We start from the raw sequence: 14,327 nt of genomic DNA on the forward strand, positions 1-14,327 counted from the left end.
TGACCATCAACCCTGCCAGGCGCTGGGGTGAGGCTTGCAGGGAGCCTGCAGTCCAGGTCCTGCCTTGCATTTTTTGGGCAAGCCTGATGAAGCCATGGAGCATCTGCTCAGAGTAAATGCTGGCCTGTTATGGACCTGGCAGCATCCCACCAGCATCACCAAGCCATAAATAAGGGAGTTTGGAGGGAAACCTGAACAGGGCCTGTGCTGCTGGATCCAACCGCAGCCCAGCCAGCCAAAAACTCACCCGGGAGGAAGGAAAAGCATCTGGGAAAGACCTCCCTGCCAGGGAGTTGTGTGGGGCCATGCCATAGAGATGGAGAGCAAAGAGCTACCTGCAGTGAGAGTGAGGTTTTTGGGCAAAAACCCCTGGATTTAGCCTCCAAGAGAGGCAGCAGTCACCAAGCACAGGCTGGGAAAAGCCTTGTTAGCTCAGTTTTGTCAGCACAGGACAGTCTCAGTGGTGTAGACAGGGAGAAGAGCACAAATGAATGGATGCAGACCCTCCTTCTCTAAGAAAATTCAAGTCGTGATCAGCTCCAAATCCAGTAAAAAGTATTTATTATTTCAATTACAATAAGCCTCATGCGTAGGGTGAAAAAATAGTTACAAAAACCCAGCCCCTTCCATCCCTCCCTTTACATATAAATATTAAAAATCCCTCTAGGTCTCTGCTTTGTCTAGTGCGAGATGACAGCACCTAGCACCTGAGCTCCTGTCAGTGCTTTCCCCTCAAAACAAGTATTAAAAACATCCCTTAAAAAAGTCCCTCAGCCCCATCCTGACCACTTCTCACACTGGTGCCAAACCAGCTGTGGAGGGACAGAGTTCTGGGGGCACATGGTGCTTTAGGAGCTTGCAGTTTCCCAGGCAGAGGGCAGGCTCGGCATGAGAGAAGCAGCGGCAGGAACCGCCTGCACTTGTCTGGGAAGCTTTAGGGCCAGGAAATCCTGGCTGGCCTGGCTTCAGAGGAGAGAGGAGGGAGAACAGGATGCTTCATCCACCCCATCACCACCTTGGTTACATCTTTGGTTATGTCAATTTTTCCCTTTACACTCTGAAATTAAAGCTAATCCCAGGAGCTGCAGCATCCCGGCACAGCCTCTGTGACTTGCAGCATCCTCCAGCCCTGTCCCAGCCTGCTGTCCCTAATTTTCCCATCAGCATCCTCTAAGGATAGTCCCTCCCAGAGAAACACAGGACCCAAGACTGGAAAGATATCCACAGCCCCACCCAGCTTCCCTTGCCAAGGGACTGTGATCACAGAGTACTGCACCTATGGCTGCACTAAGTAAAAAAAATTAATAAATATACTAATCTTTTACTAAAAAAAGGCTTTTAAATGCATTTTCCCTGAAAATTTCCAGTGTATTCCACAACACATGAAAAAAATATATGTATTTCCCCCTCCTCCCCCAAAAAAATATATCTTAAAATACTTTCCACCCTTGTGTGCGCATCTTTGGAGAGAAGGTGGTACATCAGGTGCATTTAGACACGCAGACAAACCTGCCACTGCTGGGGGTTCCCTTTATCACCTCCAAAACAGAGGGGTTTTCCATGTGGTGGGTCAGGCTGGAGCGCTGTGTGTGTAAATACAGGCAGTGCCCACAGATGCCTGTGCCTCGGCACTTGGCCCGGTCATGGTGGCAAAGAAGAGACCCCCAAACCGAAGTCATTTCGCCAACAAGCGGGGGATGAGGAGTTTTCACAGTGGATTGAACCTCGGACAATGCCAGGGGCACAGACACTGCTCCGGCTGAAGAGTCAGGCTCTCCGTGGCATGGAGAAGTGGTTTGAGCCTCAAAGGACTGGGGAAGCCCAGCTGTTGGCAGAGGACAAAGCAACCAGCTGCTGGTTCCCTGGGGCACTCGCCCATCACCAGACTTCACACTTCTTGAGGGGGTTCATGGGGGAGCCTGGGGGGCAGCTGAAGTGCTCCGCGAACTCCCGGGAGTTGGAGACGGTGCCGATGACGCGGAAACGCGAGGGACTGTGGGGGTCGGTGATGAGCCCCTCGTGCGAGCTCTCTGGTGTGCGAACTGAGCACCACACCTGCAAATGGAGGGCAAGGGGCCTGAGTACGGACACCCATCACCATGGGGCCAGCCCGGTGCTGAATCCAACCTCTCTGCCTGGGTGACGGGGGCCAAGGCAGCTCGAGCTGCCGTTCTGTCTTCCTTTGTAACCAGCACCACCCCAATCTCATTCTCCATCCACTACATCATCTCTGGGGGACTGTTTTGCCATCACACCCTCCCAACCCCATCTGGGCATGCTCCACCTCCAAAAAATCTGTGTGCCCACCCTCCCAAGGTCACCACATGTACCTGTGCAAAGCCAACGAAGAAGAGCTGGTAGTTGGTGAGGCCGAGAGTTGGGAGTGTTTCTTCATCTCCATTCTTTTTCAGCCAGTTTTGATATGCCTGAAAACCAGGAAGCACAGTGGGCTCAGGAGACAAATCCCACCACACCATGTCCCCCTTCGAATCTCCCCAGCCCCGTGGTCCTACCCGGTAGGCGGCCTTGAGGCCCCCGTTGTCGGCGATGTTCTCCCCGAGGGTGTGCTTGCCATTGACTGCCTCACCGTTGACAGTGTAGTTGCTATACTGCTCCACCATGCACGCTGTCTGATGCTTGAAGGCCTCCACGGAGGAATTCTTCCACCAGGGACGCAGGTTGCCATCTTTGTCATATTCCCGGCCTGCCAAAACACAGTTTTGGATTCTTCATCTCATACTGGCCACCCCTCCAGCTGCCCACCCACCTGGCCGTGGCTGTACCTTGGTCATCGAAGGCATGTGTCAACTCATGGCCCACCACCACGCCAATCCCACCAAAATTCAGGGACCTGCAGAAGGTTAATGCAGAGGTTAAGAAAGCAGCTTTTGCTCTCCACAGCCATGAAACTTAGCCAGAGATTTGGATATAGGAGGAAAGCTGGGAATCCTGCCCTCTCTGTTTTCCCGTGGCTCTTACTTGGGGGACGCACGGGTGTAAAAGGGGGCCTGGAGGATGCCAGCAGGGAAGACAATCTCATTCTTGGTGGGAGAATAATACGCGTTGACCGTTGGAGGTGTCATGCTCCACCTGCAGGAACAGAAACACGGCCATCATGGCAACACAAGCCATCACCAGTATTTGCTCCAACAGCATCTACTTTTGTTGCAAAGCCGTTGTCCTAAATTTATCTTCTCAAAACCAGCACAGGCTGGTGGACACCAAATCCCAGTGCTCTAGATATGCTGATATTCCCCACTGAGTACAACAGGGAAGTGGAGCAGAGGACTTACTGGTCCCGGTTTGGCGGTTTCCGGAGCTGGTCAGCCGTGACCCTGGCTGAGAAGTTGTAAAACTGCATGACATTCTCAAAATAGAGGTCGGACACGGCCTCGTACTGCAAAAGAACAAGGCATGAGTGGTGTGTGGTGATCGCCCAGCCCCACTCCTCCCTTCACAGCCATGTCTGAGCCTCCAGAGCCAGCAGAGTTATGGCTTCTCCTGTTTCTCCTCCTCTCCAACATCTGTAGAGTCTCTGGAGGGAAATGAATCACCATTACGGAAAACAGCTCCTCCTTTTCCCAGGCAGGGATCCCAAGAGCCCCAGCCACCCTAGGACTGGCCCACAGCTCTCTGAGAAGTCCTGAGAGAAGGGCCAAGGACATCAGTGAGACCCTTCTGGAGGAAACCTGGGGTTCAAGGCTGCCCTGAGGCCACAGTGATACAGACACATCCTGTACCTCCTACAGAATGTCCAGGGGACATATCTGACCTACTCACGTCATTAAACACTTTATCCAGTTCCTTGGGGTCCATAATGAATTTGGGATAGCCAATCATGTTGTAGATGGCATCTGCCTGGAGGGTGACAAGGACCAGAGTGCTCTCAGTGCCAGAGATGGAGAACAGGCTCACCCTGTTACACCATCCTCCACCTTCATCCTCTCCCCAGCGCAGCCACCAGCGCCTCACCTTCTCTTTGGCTGATTTCCTCGTCTCTTCATCCATCCACTGCAGGGTCTCCAGGCTTTCCTCGAAGGCAGTTTTAATCTCCGCGATCATTTCCTCCGCCTAGACAAAACAAGGCAGCACAGCGTCAGTCCAAAGAGCCGGCTTCCTGTCCCAGAGAGGTCAAGGACCTTCACACCACAGGGAAGAAGAGGGTGGGAGGCCAAGACAACACATGGTGAAAAACCCGGCATGCGGAGATGCACAGTGAATGCAACACAGTGGACAGAGAAACATTGTCTGCCCTGACAGTTCCACCACTGTAGAGGCTTTCCCAGCACCAGGACTCGCGCGCGGCTGCCTTGGGGACGTACCACCTGCTTGCTGTCCTCAGCAAAGGTGGCCTTGACAAACATGGCCCCCAGAGCGAAGCCCAGGTTGTTGTCCGTGTCACTGATGCAAAACTTCCAGCGTGGGAGGCAGCTCTGCATGGGAAAGGAGGTGGTCATTAGCAGTGGCATGGAACAAAGCCCTCCACATTCCCACCCCTTGCTCCACCTGGCCCATACAACCCTCTGCCACCCCAAAGGCTGCCCCACATCTCTATTGTTTGGATGCCACATGAGAGGGCCTTGAGATAAAAAACCATCACCATTTTAATGGTGATTCAGGGGCACTGAGGACTTCATCCTCACCTTCTTTGTCCCATACATCACTTCCATGAATTTTTCCTCAGCATCCCGGAAGCGCTGGTCAAGGAGTGGGCTGGTTTTCCGCACCAGGTTCCAGATCATGTAGTTGTTGAGGAGACTATGGTGAGAGGAGGTGAGTAGGCAGCAGCACATTCCTGCCCACCCTGGGTACCCAGGTCACCATACAGGCTGGGGGTTCTCACCACTTATCCGTGGCCAGGATGAGGTCAGAGACCTGCTCCAGGTACTCCTTGGCATAGACCACAACAGGCTCTGACTCATTGAGCTCCACAGGGTAGAAGACTGTGGAGAGGAAGGGCATCCAGTCCACAGCCGGTGCCAGCTCCTGCAAAAGCCACAGCACTGCTATGGACCTAAAAACCATCGCAGGAGGTGGCAGCTGCTTCTTGAGCTGGAATTGGCTGTATCAATCCCCATTTGATGAATTCAGCTGATTTTGCAGAGGCCAGTTTCTATAACAGCAGCATCCTTGAAAGGTTGAAGGGGAGTAAACAATTTCCTCCCACAAAGAAGGAGCAGAAAGTGGGGTGGGTGTCAGAGATGTTGACACAAGTTACAGCCCCTCTGAGGACACTGGGAGGTGACCAGGCTGACGTCAAGGGCAGCAGTCCCAGGAGGACATAAGTGCTGCAGTAAGTAGCTGCTGGCCCCAGGGGTGGTCCATAGGCTGGGAGGAAGGGTCAGGCTAGGATTTCCCCAAGGAGGACGTAGGCCAAGCTATTGCACAAGAGCTTCCCAGGCTGTGTCAGCTGGTGTAGGATTCCCAGAGGAGCTGCGTCACCTCCACCCATCCATCCCACTTCCCAAACTACAGCAGAATGGGGAAACTCGCCAGCTCCATCCCTACCTTCAGTTCTCCTGCTGTCATTTTATGGTAGATGACCTCCTCATCCCGGTGCTTCTCCTGTGGGATGGTGATGTTGGCCAAGGCCGTCTCAAAGTCCAGGATCTGCTGCATCTGCTGCCGCGTTGACTCCTCATCGGTGCCTCCCAGGAACATCCCCAGCTGCACCATGTAGTTCAGGTACCCGGCGAGCACCTGCGCGGTCGGACAGGTGGGATCAGCACGGCAGGTGCCACCCACCCACAGCATCCCCCCAGCCAACCCACATTTCCCCTGACACCCTCACCTTCTCGTTCTCCGTCTTGTTCAGGTAGTAATCCCGTGATGGCAGGCCCAGCCCTGACTGATCCACCTGGATGACGTTGCTGTTGGAGTTCTTGGAGTCGGCGCTGACGTAGACGGAAAAGAAGGGCGAGGTGCGATAGTGCGCCGTCACCTCCCGCAGCGTCTCGTTGAAGTTGTCACCAGCACAGGTACCTGTGATGTTCCAGCCACCCAGCTGGGGACAGACAGAAACCAACTTTTGAGTAAGAAACAACCACCTGAAATTGCTTCAATATCCCCTCAATATCCATCCTGGGGGGAAACATCTTGCAAGGGGGCTAAAAAGCCCCATTATAGGATTATAAATCTCTGCCTCTGCCTGCCTGACCTGGGGGATGCTCTTCTGCAGGAAGCACTAAGAATGGAGTATGGAGGGTGCTGGGACTGCCCATGACTGAGCTTTTCCCCCCATTTTGCAGAGGAAGATGGCTTTTCCACAAGGACTGGGACAAACCTTTTGGATGAGTTCCATGAGCGGGGTGGCACGCAGCTCCTCGATCTTGCTCTCGTTCATGCAGGCTTGGTAATAGCGCTGTGCCTTGCGCTCTGCCTCACTGGACACATTGGCCGTGGTGTTTTCTGTGGGAGGTACCCAGAGAGAATCACGTGGGGCTCCAGGGATGGGCATCTGCTGGACCCAGAAGGATTCAGCTCCATTCTGGGCAAGGCCAGGCTCCAGAAAGGCGCCAAGGATTGTCCCAGTAGTCCCCACCATGCCCCCAAGGACATCCCATTAGCCCCATTCCTTCCTGACCTCCTGCCTCCCCTCTCCTTTCCCACCCACAGTGACTGCTCCAACTCTTTGGGGACAAAAGATAAAGAAAGTAAAAACAAAAAGCATTTTTATTTTTCCAGCAGCTCTGATATTCCCAGCATCATCCAGCCCCGGGTGCTGCCCTTGCCTCTGTGCTGGTGCCCCCCAGACCTGTATTATTTATTCCTGCAAAAAGGAACAATAAACCCATTTTTCTCCTCTGCCTCCAAAACCTTCCTTTCATCTCCCCGGCTAAAATTCTGCTTTCCCAGAGGGTTTTTGGGGTTTTTTAATTTATTTTCCTGATGACACAGCTTGCACCTTTGGCTTCCCAGCTGTGTGGTTTTATTAACTAAAGGTCCCTCAGCACCAAGGAATTCAAGGAAATGCCGACCACGACCACTTGGCTGGAGGCCCAGTCTCTTCTCCCGGTAAAACCAGCGCCAGATTTCTGCGGGAAAAGCCAGGGACGAAGCTGTTCCCGCGCCACCCCCTTTCTCTCAGAAGATAACACTCTTCCCAAACCTTCTCTTTCCAGATAATCAGCCCTGGCGCAGTGGAAAGTGCTGATAAGGAGCCAGTTGTTTGCTCAAAGCTTGAACAAACCGTCCCCGCCGGTTGCTCGGATAAGCCGCTCTGCTTCGGCGTTCGCACGCAGAGCCTGAGCCCAGGACCCTCCCTTTGCTGTGGCAGTTTTGGCCCCCCCAAAATGGCCATACTGGCAGCCAGCCCCCCAAAAGGCTACTCACAAAGGCTGGAAGTTATAGCACAGGAAAAATATATATCCTTGGGGTGATACTGGGGCACTACAATGCACATCCTGAATGTCAGAGCTCCTGGGAATGCCACCATGGGGTTTACAGAGCAGAGGCCTTTTCCCTACTCAGCACCACAGACTAGCAACACCACAGTCAAAAATCTCAGGACCATCTAGGAGAGCAAACACAGCCAGGATCCTTTCTCAATGTCCTCACAGCACACATGTCACAGACCAGTTTGATGCTGGAGTTCAGTTCCAAGCTCGAATTTCCATGCAGATGTTTTTGGCATCCCCGGGACCCAATGGGCCCCCTGAGCATTGCGGGGTCCCACCGCTCCCACACACTCACCCAGCAGGTGCTTCATGATGGCCTGGTTGTGCTCCCAGAGGTTGTTGAAGGTGCCCCAGCGTGAGTGACCATCGGGGAGGGGGTTGGCCTTGATCCAGCCCCCGCAGGCGTAGCTGAAGAAGTCCTCGCAGGGATTCACCGTGCGGTCCAGTGAGCTGAGGATGGAGCTGGTGATGGAGATGCAGGCTTCTGACAGGCACACGGCAGGTGGCCCTGGGGGGCAGGGACAGGTTCAGCTCCTCTGCTGCAGCAGAATGAGCAGCACCACAGAGCATCCTGTCCCGAGCTGAAGGATGCTGGCAAATACCCCACCTGGTTCCTGAGCATCCCACCTTGTACCTTACCACCATGCTCTACAGCAAGCAATATGGACTAGCATACTGACCTATGTCTGAGCATCTTGTCCTATCATCCTATCCCAGGGCAAGCATCTCATCTTATGCCCAAAGATCCTGCCCAGTGCCCTGACATCTACCCTGGGGTGAAGGATGCAGAGAAATGTTGTTATAGGACACGAAAGAACACAAGTGCACACCGCTGTTCTCAAGATGAAGAAAAAAGGGAAGTTTATTTTCTGACTCCAACATTTATAGTTTTCCAAGACTGACAGTGGATTGGAGGGTGGCAGTGCCACCTCTCCAATGACACTGGACAGACTAACAGTCTATCAACTTTCTCTTCTTTTATAAAGGAATGCAAAACAATGAGTTATTTACAGAAAATGTGTGACAAAGTTTGCTACAAGAATGTCAACATCAGAAGGCTTAGAAAATCTTAAAAAATCAAAGCAACAGAGAAACAGTCCATCCTGTGCTCAGTCATCAAGTTCCAGGATAAAGGATCAGAGAAACACCTTATCCTGCATCTGAGCATCTTGGGGTGGGGGGGTGAAGGGGTGCAGGTGACCATCCTGTCTTGAGCCCAAAGATACCACCCCACACCTGAACATCCCGTTTGATACCCAAGAATCCTGTCCTGAGGTGAGGAGTGCAGGTAAGCATCCCACCCTTGCCCCATTTATTGCATTCTGAGAACTCCCCAGCAACCCACTCTGGTCAAGGGGGCGGGATCCCTGCGCAGTTGTTTGCTCAAAGCTTGAACAAACCATCCCTGCTGGTTGCTTGGATAAGCTGCTCTGCCTCAGTGTTCCCAGGCAAAGGCTGAGCCCAGGATCCTCCCTTTCCTGGGAGTTCTGGCCCCCCAAAAATGAGCAAAGGACTTACTGGCTCTGTACTGGAAGATGAGTCCCAGCAGACAGGCCACGAGCAGCACCGCCAGCACCCCCACCAGCACCAGCAGCTGCTTCTCGGCACGCGTCCGCTCGGCCCAGCAGCCCCGGCTGCCCCGCGAGCCGCGGAAGTTCACCTGCGGGAAGAGCAGCGTCGTCTCCCCGCTGGCAGAGAAACTCACTGACGCAGCCCCCATTTTGCTTCCCACAGCCCAGAGCAGAAATTCAGCCCCGGCAAGGGATCCGTCATGGATTGGGCTGGGAAAGGCAGCAGCTGCCTTCCAGAAACAGGGCAGGAAGGGCGGCACAATGGCAGGAAAGGGAGCGGGACGAGCGCTTTGGAGGGCTCACCTGCTGTCCCGTGCCACCCTGAGCCCCTCCTCGAGCACAGCGTAACCCCACGGCTGTCCCCGTCCCCACTGCCAGCACTGGGACAGGGTGGGGGCTGCATCACAAAATGTCTCAACAGGATACTCCCACTCAGCCAAAAAACATCCCCAGGAAACATCTCGATGTGACGGCAAGCGGAGACGGCCCCGCCGGGAAAAGTAAAAACACATTTGGGGTAGAAACCACCATTCTAGAGACTGCTGGAGCTGGGACTGGGACCAGGACAGAGAGGATCTCTCCAGACCTGAACCTTTCCCGGTGAGGCTGGACACTGGCACTGGTGGAGTTTTTTCTTGCCACCCTCAGCCCTCTTTAAGCTGCTTTCCCGCTGCTTGGGGAGGAATTAACCTAATCCCCTTTTGTGTGGGGACAAAACTCCCAGTGCTTCGATAATTGCTCACCCCAGCCATGCTGGGAAGGGGTTTGGCAGCAGAAAAACTGGGAGGTGGAGTGTTGAAACAGTGCAGGCAGGATATGGCCCTGCTGGCTCCCTGTGCCAGAAGGGGAGCGAAGGGCAGCAGTGGCAGGAGCCAACATGGCTCTGCCCATACTGGACTTTACCCCCCAGACACTGGTCAAAGGTAGAAAACCCTTCTGCACCCCCTTTGCTGCTTTCCAGGACACAAAATTCCCTTTTTCGTCCCTAAAAGATACATGAAGCTATACCTGAAAGCCATTGGGGTATCCATCATTGTCACCAAGGGACTCCAGGGGGTCTTCATCATCCAGCGTTGCCCGCTTGTAGGTCGACATCTGCACAGGAGATCAGCAACAGAGGTGCTCAGTGGCCTCAGAATGAGGAAAAGATGAAGGAAAAGGAAGGTTTACACACCTTCTAAAGCCACCTCTTCCTTCAGGGAGCAAAATCCCGAATGGCTCAGAGGTAGTAAAGCACTACACAAACGCCGGAGGATGGTTATGGAAAGCAAAGAGGGCCGGAGCCAAGAGCTGAGCAAAGCCCGAACCCGCCTCACTTTCCCCCGGGGCCGGGTTGTGCAACCTCCCCTTCAGCCTGGAATAAATCCGGATCCACCTCCGCCCTGCAGCGGGGAGAGCGACCCCCCTGTGCCAGGGAACCCCGGAGTGCCAGGCACCTGGGAAAGGCTGGCAGCAGAGAAAATGGCTTTTCTCCCCGGCACTCCCGGCTCGCCCGCGCTCTACGCCCCATCTGCGAGCCCCGCGCACCGTGAAACACCCGGAGAGGTCCCTGCGAGCACCCAAAAGCGACAGCACCAGGAATTTCAGCTGCGGACGGGCTCCCTCCCGGCGCCGTGTCCCCCGGGCATTATCTTGTGCCTGTGCCCGCCTCTTATCTCATCCCCGGCAGAAAAACAAGGAAAACCTCACGGGTTGGCAGCCGGCCCTTATCGTGCCGCCGCCGCTGTTTCCTTCCCCCTGGCACTGCCCTGCCATCCAGCCAGATTGTCTCCCGATGGAGCAAACAACCCTCCACTCCCCACCGAGGGGCTGAGCACCCCAAAATCCACCGAGGGGCTGAGCACCCCAAAATCCACCCTGACCCTGCCACCAATAGCCCGAGCGGCACCACTCACAACCCTTCACCCGCAATCAGTGCAGGGAGGGGATTTAAACCCATCTGGATGTCCCCATCCCGCTGCCATCAATCCCAAAGGGATGAGTTGACCCAGACCCCGCACAGCCGTGCCTCAATTTCCCCAGGCAGAATGAAAGCACCGGTTCTCAGCCTTGTTTCCAATAGCAGCATTCCCAAACCTCCCTTTGCACACTTAATAACAAGTCTCATCCTCTCCCCGAATCCCAAATCCCAGCCTCAGTTTAATTAACCACAATACCCACCTGGGGAAGAAAAAGGGTTAAAACAAAGAGGTGGTTTCCCTCTTCGGTTGTATCGAAACCTCTGTTTGCAGCCCCAAAATCTCCCCTGGGCGCCCGCCTAGAGCCTGAGAACCGTGAGGCAAAAGAGCCTCAACTGCAAGATTTTATCGTGGGGAAAATCTCTGTTTAGATCCTATTTTTTCCCACCCCTTTCACTTTTTTCCACCTATTTTAGTACTTCGCACATGGCTGAAATTGGCAGCTCCGGGTACAAATCCCCGCTCACGCGGTAGGGGGGGATCCATGAAGCCCCCACGGCTCTGCAACAACAAATTCCTGGAATCCCAGCTTTCACTCCATTTCCTGAGGAAATGCAATCTTTTTTTCCCTCAGCGATCCCCCACCCCGCCTACCCCAGCCTGAAAACAAGGAAAAAGACCAAAACAAGAATCCCTTTCTGTTCTCCTTTCACAAGTGATGTGCTGGCTCAACCCTGTACCAGCCATCAGGGAATCAAAACTGAGCCCGAGTTCCCCAAAACACCCCCGAGAGGCACTGGGGTCGACCCTCAGTATCCTTAATTTGAGGGGAAATCGGGCCCGGGAGGTATTTTTAACACCCATATCCTTCATATTGGGGCCATAGTAGCACCTTGGGGTGCTCCCCACCCTCTCCAGCAGGTGAAGCAGGAGCACCCCTTTTTGTGGAGGCAAAACGGGGTAGATTTTGTCGTACACCTCCCCCCTCCAAGCCTTTATTTGCTTCAATCCTAATAAAAACGCATTCTCCCCGCTCCAACAGGGTGGGGGGCACCCACACTTTACCCCCCGCGCAAGGAATTTTCACTCTCTTTACAACTTACAAAAACCTCCGCATTAAATAGCCCGGTTTTACCCCAAATCGCTCCTTCGCTCTATAAACAATAAACCCCACGTGCTCGGAGCCCGCACATTCCCAGGAAGGCCCGGGGGGGCCCCAGCGCCCGGCTCTGCCCCGCCGGGGGAGCCCCGAGCCGGTACCGGGCACCCCGAGCCTCCGCCGGCTGCTTTCAATTCCCGTCCGGGCGCCATTTCGGAGCAAGCGCGGCCACGATCGCCATGGCGATTCCTCGCCTCCCTCCAGCCCCTCCAACACCCCAACTCCACCCTGAGCCCCCCAAGCCACCCCCGCGCCCCCAAAGCCCCGCCTGGCACAAGCGGTGCCCACCCGCCCCACCCCCGGCACCCATGGGTGCCCCCGCACCTCTACAGCCCGCAGCCAAGCGCCCAGTGAGGCTCAGCTTGCTGATTAGGATGTCCGGGGGTAATTAGCAACTCCTGGGGTGTCGGTGTTAATCAGGGGTGCTGGGAAAGTGTTTTGGGGGAGCCCCCTGTTTTCTAGGGAGCCCTGACTGCAGATAAAGTAATTTGTTTGAGAAAAGCTTAAAAAGCAGCAAAAAAGGGGTTAAACTTAAAGAAAAAAAAATAAATAGGGAGGAGTGCAACCCAGTTTGGGGGTGTTCGCAAACAGCCCCACAAAAGTGGGTTCGGTTGGGTGGGGGGCGCCCCCCCCTCTTTGCAGAGGGAAACACGGTGCAAACCCCCGCGGGTCTGGGTCAAGAGTGGATTTGGGGGCGGCGGGGGAGTGGAGGGGGCACACAGAGGGGGGCACCCACTTTGGGGTCTCCACCTGGTGACCCCCCTGGCCACAAAGAAAAAGCGGCGGGGGGGCCCGAGTGGGGCACCCAGGGGTGCAGCGGGGTTCCTTGGGGGTGTCTTGGGGGGGGGTCCCTTGGGATGCTATGGGGGATCCCTTAAGGGTCCAATGAGGGTCTCACGGAGTCCCTCGGGGGTCCAAAGGGGGTCCCGCGGGGATGCCGGGGGGTCCCCCGCGATGCAATGGGGGGGGTCCTCTGGGGTTACAAAGAGCATCCCACGGGAGATGCATCACCCGGCGCCCCGCTTCGGCCGAGCGGCCCCCACTCAACCACCCCCAGATCTGGGGGTGTCGCTGGGCCCCCCCACTCACCATGGCCGTCACCCCACTCCCGCCGGCCCCGGCCCCGATGGGGCGAGCGCCCGCTGAGCCCCGGCACCTCTCGTGACGCCGCCGCGGCCTAGCGAGGGTGGCGAGGGTGACGAGCAAAGGATGTACCTGGGATGGGAAACCAATGGGGCCGCGGAGGGACGGGCTTCCCGCACGCCTGCTTTAACTCTTTCGGGGGGCCCCGAGCCCCGTTTGGGGGGCTCCACGTGCCACGGCGCTGCCGACAGCATCCCCCCGAGGCAGCCCCGGCTCCCTGGCCGCAGGGGATGTGGCGTCCGGGGGCGAGCGTGCAAGGCGCGATCCCGGCGGCGGCCGCCGCTTGTGCAAGGGCGAAAGCACGTGGGGCCGCGGGGAGAGCGCACGGGGCCGCGGGGAGAGCGCACGGGGCTGCGGGGAGAACGCACGGGGCCGCGGGGAGAGCGCACGGGGCCGCGGGGCAGCGCACGGGGCTCCGGCTGTGGGAGCGCGCCCGTGCGAACGCGCGTGGCCGAGCGAGCGGGGCCAGCGACGGGCACGCGCGCGGTCGTGCAAGAGCGCGCGCAGGCGGCCGCGAGAGCGCGCGTGTGCTGCTTGCACGCCCGCAGCTGCAGCCACTCGTGCACGCCTGCGGCTGAAAAGCACGGGTGGGTGCAGCTTCCCCACGCCGAAAGGCGCCGGCGGCTGCCCGGCCGTGGGGACAGGGATGGGGACACGCGGTGCCACCTCCGTCCGCCCCCTGCGCTGCCCCGGCGGGCTGAGCACTGACACGCTCATCACACCCACGGGGCTGCAAATCGCTTCTGCTGGGCTGCGAAAGGGCCGGGGGGTGCAGAGAGGTGAAGGGAGGGTGGAAAGGGGTAAGGGGAGAGGGTTCAGGAGGGATCTGGAGGGTCCGCAAGAGGCCGAGGCCGTGCCCGTCCCCTGGCATCGCGGCCGTGTTGGGGCTCCCTCGGTTGCCCCCCGAGGCTCTCGGGGAGCGGATTTTTGGGCCGAGACCGCCACCTTCTGGGAGGTCACGGGCGGCTCCGCGGGTCACGGAGCCCCCCGGGCCCACGGCACGGGGAAATTGAGGCAGGGCTGGGAGTCACCCCCTCGTCACCACGCCGTGTTTATTGTGGGACCGACAGTAATGCCGCGGGATCCCACCAGGGATCTCTCGTGGGCTGCTGCAGGAGCCCGTGTGGGGAAACTGAGGCAGGGAGACCCCACTCATCTC

General features: G+C 56.5%; 1 protein-coding gene across 5 annotated transcripts; it reads right to left on the reverse strand.

Annotated features, from left to right (window-relative positions):
• Positions 1-533: 533 nt before the first annotated feature.
• ECE1 (endothelin converting enzyme 1) lies at positions 534-13,389 on the reverse strand. 5 transcript variants are annotated; one of them, XM_071448970.1, is made up of 18 exons: positions 13,241-13,389; positions 9,977-10,063; positions 8,916-9,057; positions 7,693-7,905; positions 6,284-6,408; positions 5,792-6,004; positions 5,509-5,700; positions 4,844-4,986; positions 4,644-4,758; positions 4,323-4,433; positions 3,973-4,071; positions 3,781-3,858; positions 3,294-3,397; positions 2,980-3,090; positions 2,784-2,851; positions 2,514-2,704; positions 2,331-2,426; positions 534-2,055 (listed from the first exon to the last, which is right to left on the reverse strand). In XM_071448970.1, exons 2-18 carry the CDS (start codon positions 10,061-10,063, stop codon positions 1,879-1,881), a joined length of 2,265 nt encoding a protein of 754 aa, XP_071305071.1. In that variant the 5' UTR covers positions 13,241-13,389; the 3' UTR covers positions 534-1,878. The 5 variants fall into 5 exon arrangements, with proteins under 5 accessions (XP_071305071.1, XP_071305072.1, XP_071305069.1 ...); XM_071448971.1 differs by lacking the exon at positions 13,241-13,389 and adding an exon at positions 13,115-13,228; XM_071448968.1 differs by lacking the exon at positions 13,241-13,389 and adding an exon at positions 11,129-11,502.
• Between the last annotated feature and the right edge of the window lie 938 nt (positions 13,390-14,327).

Source organism: Agelaius tricolor, unplaced genomic scaffold, assembly GCF_023055355.1.
Source record: "Agelaius tricolor isolate 1412-34295 unplaced genomic scaffold, bAgeTri1.0.p SCAF_28, whole genome shotgun sequence".
NCBI lineage: Eukaryota > Metazoa > Chordata > Aves > Passeriformes > Icteridae > Agelaius > Agelaius tricolor.

What these genes read in the sequence shown, in the direction of transcription:
- ECE1 (XM_071448971.1), bottom strand. An exon ending in TCATGGAACTCATCCAAAAG is followed by an intron (nt 6,005 to 6,283) that starts GTTTGTCCCAGT and finishes GTCTGTCCCCAG; the next exon opens with CTGGGTGGCTGGAACATCAC. An exon ending in TGATGTATGGGACAAAGAAG is followed by an intron (nt 4,434 to 4,643) that starts GTGAGGATGAAG and finishes TTTCCCATGCAG; the next exon opens with AGCTGCCTCCCACGCTGGAA.